Here is a 12,428-nt window from a genome sequence, read left to right on the forward strand (position 1 = left end):
CCTGAATACTGAGATGATTCATTTAACTGGAGAAGAGGAATGAAAAAACAATTCAATTTCTATACACTGTTCATTTAAAAAATACAAATCAACACAACAGCAATCAAACAATACTCACAAAATTACAAACAATACAAAAACAAAAACAAAAACACCCCTCCCACACACAAGAGGTCACTACCAATGAGAAGGTATAATCTTTTTCACAAATTATTTCATTTACAGCTTAAAACCAGCTCAATTTCAACATAGATTTATTGACTAGCCAAGATGGCTTATTACTGTCAAACCTGTAATAACTGGGGGGAAGGTTGCCTCTAAAGTGTTTAAAAATTTGGCATTAACTATGGGATTACAATTCAAATTTTATCTGAGACAAGCTAATTAAGTAATTTCCTATTTCTTCAATAATTTTCAGAGAGGCCCTTCAGCTCAAAAACATGCCACAAATAAGACTATTTTAAAAATAAAAAGTGGTGATGAATGTTTTCCAATAACACTGTATGTAATACAGTCTCTTGCTCAGAAATGAATAGCGATATCATAGAATTATAGAATAATTTATGTTGGAAAAAACCTTTAAGATCTATATATATTGCTTTCAGAGTATTTATTTCAAAATGTTTCAAAATGTAAATCAAAATTGAGAAGCACAAGATTGTATTTCAAGTGCAGTGAAATTAAGACTGGCTAATTATAAGCATTATGTTGCCATAACAAAAAAATTTATTATTTATTAACAACATCTTACTCTCTATGTTTTTTCTTCTTGGCTTCATTGGAAGAGTCATCTGCAGAATCTTCACTGTTCGATGAAACCTGCAGATGAAGAAAAGAATATACACAATTCATTACCACAAAAAGAATGAAGCATTTTCAGTATTAAAAAGATATTTCAGCTCCCACTTTCAAACTGAAATCCTATTCTTCATGTCTTATCCTCTTCACCCCCCTCAGTGTACCCACTGATATTGAATAAGATCAGGATTGGTATCGATTTCATATTTCTCCATCTAAAACATACCATGTCAGCAGAACTCTAGAAACCACTACAAAAAACTGTTTTAAAATATAATCGCGCCTACATACAGTTAGTTCAGACTGCTGGAAGTTAATAAATCAAGATGAAGGTTCTATCAAAAGCCTAATAAAACCTCTTGTCCTTTGAGAGCTGTCTCACCTTTCATATACTCTAACATTTAAATACCACAAAGAAAATCGTTAGAATAGCATGTATGTTTCTTCTCTCGCCACTCCTGTCGTGGTTTGACATGGAAGTGATTTTTTCAGGAAGTTGGGTCAAACCAATCAGTGGTCAAGTTTGGATATTGGCACCTGAAGTGACCACTGAAAATAGGGATACGCCTCTGAGAACACAGGGGGTTAAAAGCAAGAACTCCCAAGAGCTCGCTCTCTTTGGTTCTGGTCAAGGTGCTGTGCAGACCTCCCCTGCCCAGCCATGGGTCTGGGTGGGGGAGGGGAAGCCATGAGGCCTAGTCGAGGTGAGCTGAGGGGTAGAAGGACTGGAACCAAGCCAGCTCCTGTGGACGGAAGGGTGGAGAGAAGCGGAGATGCCTTTGTCGTCACCCCCCCGCCAGAGGGAAGAGACAGAGAGTCTGGACGGCACCTGTAACTCCAGCACGGAGGAGAATGGGGGGTGGGGGGGAAGGCGCCCAGCCTTGGCCTTGGGAATCGGCTGCTGGGCAGAGATATCAGTCGTCCGGGGAGTCTGAACTTTTAACCCTTTCCTGGGAAATGAAGGCTTTGTAAAATATTACTCCTCCTTGATTTGAAGTAGAAGAGAGACAGTCTGGGATCCGAGATGACACAAGAAGAAATTCGTGAGTTGGAAGGAGATGATGGAGTGGCTTGTGGCTGGACTTTTCTTGTTAGCCATAGACTGAACCAAATTCTCCTGACAGAAGCTGCACTTAGGGGGATGCGTTGGTGAGCCAAGAGACCTGTTTCAGTGATTACCAGCAGAGGAGTAGAGAGAACAGAGGAGAGTTGAAGAAGGTATGGAGAAGCCCTCTGTCTTCGAGGAAGAAGAAGAGGAGAAGAAGACCTCTGTTCTTGGACCCTCAGCCCCAGGGGAAAATGGGGGGGGACTGTAGTCCCAAAATGAGAAACTGAACTGTTGTCTCTTTTGGTCCATGGCAAAGCATCCTTAAAGGAGCCCTATGAGCAGTCTGTCCATGCACAGTGGTGAGAGCACTGTGACATGGAAAGGAGAGTGTCACCATGGCAGATTTTCTCCAGGTGGTTGCCATGTGTGACATGGAAACACAAGGGTGGCAATTGTGTTTCCTGGGGGGTCTGTGGCACAGGAGAGACTCCTGTCTCCCTTGAAAGATTAAGTATTTGATTATCTGAAGGGTGGCAACTTGATCAGGATCCCGGGTGGTGTCTCACTGTTGAGTTTGTTTGGAAATTAGGTGGGAGGAGGAGGGGTGTTTTGGAAAGTCTTCATACAGGATTTAGTGTTTGCAGGTTTTATAGTAGTAGTAGTTTAATGAAGTTCTTTTCTTTGTTACTAAGCTTGGGCCTGCTCTGCTCTGTTCCTGATCACATCTCACAGCAATTATTTAGAAAAGTACATTTTCATGGGGGCGCTGGCATCGCACCAGTGTCAAACCATGACAAGTCTTAAAGAAAAAATCATAAATAAATCTATGAACGCTCTTAAAATTATTTTCCTAAAACCAATCTGAAGATTAAATTTAAATAATTTTTACCCTGAAAAAGAGTCTTCAGGAAAAGAGTATTTAGCAAGAGCTATAAACTAATTTTTTAACTATATATAATTAACTCCTGTGTTCACTTTTAATGATGAGCAGCTAGATCTGACTAAAAAAGAGATACACAGAGTAATGACGACTTGTGATTACAATGTTTTTTTTTAATAATGAAGGAAATATGAAAGTCTGCTTTCAAATAAATCCTAATTCACAGTCATTAGTGCCCTTAAAAGATATTCATATTGCACAAAGTCAACTTTTCTTGAGCCTATGATTTAGGTTTTAAAAATCTCTAAAATTGAAGTATGGTTCTTAAAAGACAAGAATACTTTTATAACTGCTACAAAAGTTGCAAAAATCTAGCTTTCTACTCCATCGTGTTTTCGAAAACTTCAGCGGCTACCTTTATATAGGAACAATAGTGGAAATATTTTTAGTATTTTTAATTGTCTTTATGGAACTCAGAAGGAAGAAATATAATGAAATTTAATATAACATGACTTGAAAAATTTATCCATACATCACAGAATATCTAGCTAAAGATATCAATCTAAACTGCTATCATTTTGACACAACTCACCTGAAAACATGTAACTAAGTATTCCCCCCATGTTTCCTCATAAATGTGCCAGTTATTTGAACATTACTTTTATAGACTAAAACCAGACTTGTTAAACACAGAGAGAACAGAACTTGGCTCTAAATAATTTTATTCTAACATATGGGGTAATGAGAAATGCATTTTTACATTTTATTTACTAGCTTATATGTTATTCACCTCTTCTGAACCACTGTCTGATGAGGCTGCCTTCTGTTGTTGTTGCTTCTTGAGCACTGCTGATCTCTGCATAGCAAGTATACTTGGACTGGACTTCCAAAACTGAATTGGAATTCAGATACAAGAATCATTTAAACCTACTGAAACTTTAAACTTTACCATATACTTACTTTTCTTAAGCTGAGCATCATCACTAGTAAGATGAATCTCAATTTCATTATTAATAAAAAACTCACTACAAAATACTGCATACATTAATAATGCTGGATAGCATTTTAAAGTAGTGAGACTTCTGTAGAAAAGAATGTTATACAAGAATTGTTGGCACAATTTGTACACCAAGTATAACAAAAGTTGTGCAGGCCTCTATTATTAAGATAACTCCTTTTTTTTAAAGTAATTTTAAAAACTGATCTAGATAAGTCCTTCCAGGCCACTTTGCTCATCTATTTTTGCTTCATATGGCAATACTGAAGTACACACAATCAGAATATCTCAAATTGGAAGGGACCCATAAGGATTCAGTCCAACTCCCTGCTCTATCTATCTATCTAAAACTATCTAAAACTAAATCATATGAATAAGAGTGTCATCCAGATACTCCTTGAACTCTGACAGGTTTGGTGCCATGAGCACTGCCCTGGAGAGCCTGTTCCCATGACCAATCACACTCTGAGTGAAGAACTTTTTCCTAATGTCCAATCTGAACTTCCCCTGATGCAGCTTCATTCTGTTTTCTTGACCTGGTCACCAGAGAGAGGACATCAGCACCTCCCCCTCCACTATCCCTTGTGAGGAAGTTGTAGACTGCCATGAGGTCACCCCTCAACCTTCACTTCTCCAAGCTGAACAAGCCAAGTGACCTCAGCCACTCCTTGTAAGTCTTTCCCTCGAGACCTTTCACCATCTTGTTCATCATCCTTTGGACACTCAGTTGGTCAGAGCATGGTGCTAATAACCCCAAGGTTCAATCCCTGTACAGGTCATTCTCTTAAGAGTTGGACTCAATGATCCTTGTGGGTCCCTTCCAACTCAGAATATTTTGTGATTCTAATAGTTTGATGTCCTTCATATATTGAGGTGCCCAAAACTGCACACGGTACTCGAGGTGGGGCCGCACCAGTGCAGTGCACAGCAGTACAGTCACCTCTCTCGACTGGATAGCAATGCACCCCAGGGCACAGTTGGCTCCTAGGGCATACTGTTGACTCATATTCAACTTGCCATCAACCTAAATCCCCAGATCTCTTTCTACAGCATTGGTCTCCAGCTGCTTGTTTGCCAATTTGCACGTATACCCAGGATTACTCTGTCCCAGGTGCAGAATCTGGCATTTGGTCTTATTAAAATTCACACAATTGGTGATTGCCCAGTTTTCTAGTCTATCCATATCTCTCTATAAAGCCTCTCTAACCCTGAGGGAGTCAACAGCTCCTCCTGGTTTAGTAATGTTGGCAAACTTACTTAATGTACATTCAATTCCTGTGCCCAGATCATTTATAAAAACACTGAAGAGAAAGGGCCCTAATATTGAGTCCCGAAGAACCCTACTAATGACTAGTCACTAGTCTGATGTAACTCCATTTACTATAACTGTGAGTCTGACCCATCAGCCAATTATTCACCCATCATTTTATGGACTTGTCTAGCTGTATGCTGAACATTGTATTCAGAAGGATACTGTGAGAAACAGTATCAAAACCATGAATATGAACAACAACAACAAAAAAAAAACCCCAAAAACATAAACACAAAAAAGTATCCTTAATAGCCTTTGAATCTTACAGTAGGAAATATTTTACTACCTTTCATGTATATCATATAATCCAAATTAGGGCCATATTACATAGAGAAACAGATGAGAGCTCATTCATTGCATTGAAGAGATTTCTAGACACCACTCCTTTTTTCTAAATTTGGCAGACTTTTTCCCCATACAGAAAACAAGATGTACCTAACCCTGAAATTCTTGCACATTTATTGATATGAAGAAACTCAGCATTAGAGAGACAAGTTTTAAAAATATTAAAAATAGGAACATTATCTGTGGCTTTGTCCTCAAAAATATAAAACATGTTAATAGGTCTTCTGCATTATAAAATTTAAGTAATTATCTAACTGTAGGTATTTACAAAAATGAGAACTTAGTAGCCTTGTTTGTTATGAGAACTAAGTATGTAAATTCATTAACCCAATCAACTTAACATTCTAAGTAAAAATTATGGAAGTTTTGTTTGTTTAATCAAAACTACTTTTGCAACTATTCTCCACAGAGGTTTTTTTTTTCCCATAAATGGTTAATTTGTTTTGTTTTACCTTAGATCCATCAAGTTTTGGTGGTAGTTTAGCTTGACCTTGTTTCTTCTCTCTAGATGTGTAAGACTCTGAACCAGACTCAGAGTCACTGCTACTGGATTGACTGCAACTTCCATCACTACTGCTTCCAGAGCTTGAACCAGATTCAGAAGCTGATGCTGACCCAGAATCATCATCTGAATGGCTGCAATCAGAAGTTAACAAGATATTAAACAATGGCTAATTAAATAGGATTTTTTTAAAAGTCACATAAAAAACCTTTAGCTTCACCTATAAATTAATTGTAAGCTTAGCCCAGACACATGGATAGCATACAAATTAATGCACTGGATGAAATCAATCAGGAATGAAAATTCAATTTAATCAGAAACCTTTCACTAAACCTTAAAAGAAGCATTGGGTGCTGGGGCAGAAAGAGGAAGTGGCAAAGGAGGGAGAGAGGAGAAAGAAGAACATTTATCATTAATTTGGAGAAGTAAAACAAGACTATTTCTCACCCACCCAAATCCTTATTTAACTTTAACAAACACAACATATTTTTGCATATACACATACACCCAATTGTTTAAAGTCTTTTTAGATCAGCAGTGTGTCACCCCCCAATTTTTTGAGTATGCATTTCTTCAAAGCAAATATAAACTTTTTTGTTCCCCTGCTTTTATTTTTTTTCATTAAAATAGGTGGGAAAAGTATCTGTAAGGAAGTGCTTGCAAGCTACATTTAATGCCATGATTTGGACCATCTATATACAAAATACAACCAAAAAACTGATTAAATAAAATGTTTTTTAAAGTAACTGGAAAACCAAAGGTATGTTGTCACACATAATATGAATCCATGCAGACCATCTTATACTGTTAAAATAACAGCAGTAAAATTCCCACATGTTACAGATGCATATTATATGATTGGCTTTTTGCAAATATTAAAATGAATACTATATGTGTTATGTTGGAAAGTTATACTGTATTAATCTCTTTTAAGTATAGTTTTTAGGCTATAGCATAATATTAAAATAGAAACTATGTGATATAAGATACTTTTTGTAACTAGCTCAAGGAATGGATAAGATAACCAAGAAATTCTTCGCATAGACATAACAGCAACAAGACACTAAGATCCCAAGAGAATTATTGCCTCCTTATCAGGAAGACTAAGACAGCGAGGGACCAACATGATTGATTTACAAGCTGAGGGGGGGAGTTGAAACTAAGCAGAAGACATCCTTTGTTTGAACAATAATTTTTGAACCATGTATGATGTGAAAAATGCATATTTTATGATTGGCTTTTCGCAAATATTAAATTGAATACTATATGTATTATGTTATATTGATTAGAAGTGCTGTATTAACATTTTAATAGTATAGTAAATGTAGTTTTGTAGTTAAAATAGAACCTATGTATGTGGGGTTTTTTTTTTACTAGCTCAAGCAAGAGATGAGATAATGAAGAAACTCTTCACACAGAGATGACAATGATGGGGGCCCATAAAGAATTACTGCCTCCTTATCGGAAAAGACAAACATTCTTCCACCTTCTCTCCGTCTTTATGGAACCACCAGGATTAAGGGGAAGAAGGTGACAAAAACCAGAAAAGTTCTTAATTTGCAAGGAATTTATGCATCATGTATGAGATATATGAATATGCAACAGGCTATTGCTTTTAAAGGTTATTCCTTTGTTCACAAGGCATGCTTATCGGGCTTAAGTGCCCAAGAGCATCCGGACGTCCGTAATTCATTGCTTTTTATTGTCTTATAATTGTCCTAACTCTAAATTTTCATTACTCTAATTGCATTACTATTTTTATAACTATTTTATTATTATTAAACTTTTAAAATTTTAAAAACCAAGTGATTGGCATTTTTCACAATTATGGTAGCAGAGGATGGTTCCTAACACCTCTCTGCCGGTGCCTAAGGAGAGTCAGAGTGAGGGAGACGCGTCCTGCCCTGATTAGGCAGCCTCACTGTGCTCCCCTGGTGCTACCGACAGATGCAGGTCACGATCCAATGGACAAAAGGAGACAATAAAACAAAGAAAAGGGAAAGGATTCCCTAAAACCGCGGTAATTAGCCCCTAAGACCAAAGTGTACACGAAGAACAAAGACCCAAGGACAAGGGATAGGTAAGTATTTGTTGGGATGGGGTGGATAAGGGGGGATGAATGTGTGTGAATGAGAGGCGGGCTGGTTACCCCAGACCTGCTAAGTGAGAGCGGTAGTCTCCCATGCTGCGTTTCAGTCTTTTTCGCGAGAAAAGCGGCCAGTAAAGAGACGAAGCGAGTGATAAAAAGAGTGAGAGAATCCCCCTGGGGAAAACCGGGACTGGGTCTCAGGAAAAGAGTGGGACCCCTTGGGGAGGGGGGGGGGTAAAAAAAAAAAAAAAAGGTAAAATAAAAGGTAAAAAGAGGGTTTTCTTGGCATAATTAATTGGAGAAGAACAAAAGGTAAAAAGAGGGTTTTCTTGGCATAATTAATTGGAGAAGAATAAAAAGTAAAAAGAGGGTTTTCTTGGCATAATTAATTGGAGGAAAAAAAATTTAAAAGGTAAAATGTGTGGGAGGGGCCCCTAAAAATTCTGCTTTGGACAACACAGCTAGATTGAGGGATATCCAAGAATACCAACACTGGCCAGTAACACCTATTAGGTGAATGAAAAGGTACCTTCTTGTTGTGTACGCGAGGGTGGGTCCCGCACCAACAAGTCCCCGCGGGTGGGAGCTGAGGCAAAACCCTGCAAACCTAGCCTTGTTCCCCTGGGTGTGAGGGGGAAGCTGTGACTCACACCAAGTGTGAGTCGCATGCAGCCAGCCTCAAAGGTGAATTGGTACCAGAGGCAACCAAACTCAGGGCACTTCCCAGAGGCCCAGCGGTACTGAAGCCCAGAGAGGCTGCCCCCAAAGCAAGGATGGCTCAGTATCGTAGGACCTTTCAGCACCGCAGCTGCGCAAAGTAGTCGTCTAACCCATTCCGCCTGGGGGAGGGCGTGTGGGGAGTCCAGATCGGGCAAGGTACGGAGGTCCGAAACCCTGACTCTGAGGCTATCTCTAGGGAAGAGGGATAGCCAAACCTCGGGGAGGTGGAAGGGGTCAGGGTGGGGGCTTACACGATTCACGATTCTCTGGCAACAGAAATCCCTTTGTGTAAGTCTAAGAGGTTTGCTAACGTTTCCTTCCTCTGTGCAATAAAATAAAGGGAAATGTAGAAGTATGAATGAACAGGCCTGAGGGTATGGATGTGCGTGCGAAAGTAAGTGGAAAATAAAGGTGAGTAAATGGAAATTAGTGGAAGATATGCAATGTAGATTGTTTCTTTTGAGCTAAATGCAGATGTGAGAGTGAGTGAAAAATAAAAGTAAGTGTGCACGAATGAAAGTATATGTAACAGTATTGTGAAGTCCAGAAGTATAAATGAACAGGCTTGAGGGTGTGAATGTGAGTGAGAGTGAGCGAGAGATAAAGGTGAGTAAACGGAAATGAGTGGAAAATATGTAATGTAGATTGTTTATTTTGAGCTTTATTTTTTTTTGGAGGGAGGTGTATTATGTCAAATGGTTTGCGAGAGAAAGGATTTTTTTGCATGGGTAGTTGAAAGAAGGTAGTATTCAGGTTGTTAGAGAAAGTGAAAAAAAAAAAAAAAGAAGGGCATAGAATGAATAGATAAGATTTTGGAAAAAAAAATGGGACAGAAAACCAGTAAAAAATAAGAAAAAGGGAAAAAGGGAGTGGAACAAGAGGGAACCACACCACTCGCAGTCGAGCCGCTTGTCCCGGGCCCTGGCTTGCCGCTTGTTTCAGCTCCGTCTGTCCCAGTCCCGGCATTTGTCCCAGGTCCCAGCGAGCCGCTCGCTTCGGCTCCGCCTGCCCTGGTGCCGGCGCCTGTCCCGGTGCCTGTTTCGCCGCCCGCAGCCTCTGTACCAGACCCCGTCTCGCTGCTCGCGGCTGCCCAACCGGCCCCTGCCCCCATCCCTCCCGGCTGGTCCGTGGCCGCTCCGCCGGCCGCGCCTGGCAGGCTCCCGTCCGTCCCGTCCATCCCTTTCTGGACCGCTTCTCCCGCGGCTGTTTCCTCTGCCCCATCCCCAGCGACTCTGACCGTTCCAGCTGCGCTGGGTACCGCCGCTGCTGCTTTGCCTCTGCTGGGAACAGCTGACCCAGCCGCCATTAACCACGCTCCCGGCTGGTATCCCCTGGAAATGCCCCCTCGTTTGGCGGTTCCGGCAGCGAACCCTGCCCATGCTCCCCTGAGCTCCGTTCCCCTGGTAACTGCAGCTCCAGCTCAAAGAAACTCGCACCTGGAGGATGCCCCTTTTAGGAACACGAGAAGTTCAGTTAGAAGGCAACATTCTCCAGACTCTTCCTCACAACACGGGAGAAAGGCTCTAGAAAAAGACTGGGATCTGTTTCCACTAAGAGAGGTCCCGATGGGAGGGGGTGGAACTGAGTTTGTAAATGCTCCTTTAACTTCTTCTGAGGTCAGGAATTTTAAAGAGGAAATCAAAGGGATTTTGAAAGATCCCATAAGCACTGCTGAACAATTAGACCAATTTTTAGGTTCAAGCATTTATACCTGGGAAGAAATGTGGTCCATAATAAAGATACTATTTTCTCCAGAAGAAAGGGAAATGATCAAAATTGCTAGCAAAGAAGCCTGGTGTAAAGAAAAACCACATCCCCCCCCGGACAGGACAAAATGCCAACTACACCTCCTGAGCAGGGTCGAAATAATGAGGAGGGGAGAAAACATATGAATGAGTATTGTAATTTAATAATCAAGAGAAAAAAAGGGGCATCATCTCGAGGGCAAAATGCTGAAGGGACTTTTGAGGCACAACAAGGGAAAGGGGAGGCTCCAACTGAATGGTTGGACAGACTTGGAAGAAATATAAGGCAACACTCCAGAATGGATCCTGAGACTGATGTGAGAAAAGCTTTGTTAAAGATTAACTTTGTGCTTGGCCAGATAATGGAAAAAATTGAAGATCAGCATGACAAATCATTAGATGATTTATTAAAGGAGGCTCAGAAAGTCTATGGCCAAAGCCAAACTAAAAGCAAGGATTGTGGCAGTCACCATGTGAGAAAACTATTACAAGAAAAAAATCAAAAACACACAAACACTACTCCTAGATATGACAGTAGTAGAGACAGGGGAACAGAAAAAAATAAAACCCCAATACAAACCAAGTCTCAGGAGCATTCCAGGAATGTCTGCTTTTACTGTAAGAGCAAAGGACATTATAAGAGAGATTGTCCTAAGAGAGCGACAGATCTGAAAATCTTCTGAGAGATGAGCACAGAAGAAGAATAGGGATTTTAGAGGCTCTATTTTTTAAGGGAAAAATACCATCTAGAGTCTGTGATAACTTTAAAAGTGGGTCCCTAAGAAAAAAGAATTAGAATTTGTAGTAGACACAGGGGCAAAAAGAACCTGACTGTTAAATATTCCAAAATATTATAGTGTGAGCAAAGATACTGTAAAAGTAACAAGAAAAAAAAAATTAACAAGGAAGTTTGGGCTAGAGAAGGAAATAGGGAAGGATGCTTCATACTGAGCAAATGTCTTAATTGAGCTGTTGATTCAGCTAATTCTTTTTCCATTACTGTGTACAAGTAGTTTAAATTATTTCTTTCAATTTGCATAGTGATTTTTCATCTTGAAATTTGTAACTTGCTATACTCTAAAGTTGAGAAACTAGTTTACAGCTGTGACATAGCCAGACCTACTTTTAATTTATTTTGAATCGATGTGAAGCTGTTCAATCACATGGTTCTCAGTGTGTAAAGTTAAACTAAAGGTAACACCAGCTGCTTGGCAGGTCAATGAGAAACATTTTTTCTTCCAGCCAGTCCTTTTACATGTACCCAAATGTGTTTTGCTTTTTTAGTTTTTTGTTTTGTTTGTGTTTTTGGAAGTGCTGACTACTTGCAGTGCACCTAGAACAGCAGCTAGAGTTGTGCATGCATAGCACTTTTGAAAAATAAGGCTCATTTTTTTGACCTCGAATTGGAGATGGCTACATATATAAATGGGAACACACAAAGCTGGATGAAGAAAAGGTTTCAGTATCTTCTAATGTAAGCTGTTAATTTGTTACTTTCAGCATCGCTGTAGGTGTGTGACACACACACATTAAAAAAAAAAATGGTGGGGGGGAATCTCTGCTTGCTGTAGTTTTATTTCTGGAATGAGTTAGACAGCTATGAAGAAGTTGTAGGTTCCTTGTGTGGTTTACCCAGGCCTGCAGGGAGGGCTTGGTCGTGATTCCCTCTGTGCTGCAGGTAGCCCTGCAGCGTGGCAGCAGTAGCTTGCCTCTAGTGAGTTTGCAGGCAGGGTGCTTCACCACTGCAGTGCTCAGGTGCTGTTTCCTATTGTGACATTAAAGCTTAAATTCAAGAGTGCCTCTTTCCATCCAATTATTGTTTGTAGCACAGGAGCCTCTTTGAACAGCGTTTCCTAACGGTCAAAGAGAAGGTATTGCAGAGACAAATTCCTTACTTTCTGTCTCCCCCCACTGTATTCATGTTTTGTCTATTCTCTTTTCAAAATATGGATTTGTAAAACTCATGCTCTGTGTCCTCAGATGCCCTTCCCA

At 40.0% G+C, this 12,428-nt stretch overlaps 1 protein-coding gene across 9 annotated transcripts in view; it reads right to left on the reverse strand.

The window, feature by feature from the left end:
* The window catches only part of LOC137464305 (chromodomain-helicase-DNA-binding protein 1-like), a 105,440-nt gene that overhangs the window by 46,167 nt on the left and 46,845 nt on the right, over positions 1-12,428 (reverse strand). For 7 of the 9 annotated variants that reach the window (XM_068175591.1, XM_068175589.1, XM_068175583.1 and 4 more), the window contains exons 3-5: positions 5,833-6,016; positions 3,517-3,618; positions 752-819 (exon numbers count right to left, since the gene is read on the reverse strand). In XM_068175591.1, coding sequence (XP_068031692.1) covers positions 752-819; positions 3,517-3,618; positions 5,833-6,016 — 354 coding nt within the window. Of the gene's footprint in view, positions 1-751; positions 820-3,516; positions 3,619-3,686; positions 4,014-5,832; positions 6,017-12,428 lie in introns of those variants that run through there. The other 2 variants (XM_068175590.1, XM_068175592.1) reach the window with 2 other exon arrangements.

Source organism: Anomalospiza imberbis, chromosome W, assembly GCF_031753505.1.
Source record: "Anomalospiza imberbis isolate Cuckoo-Finch-1a 21T00152 chromosome W, ASM3175350v1, whole genome shotgun sequence".
Taxonomy (NCBI): Eukaryota; Metazoa; Chordata; class Aves; order Passeriformes; family Viduidae; genus Anomalospiza; species Anomalospiza imberbis.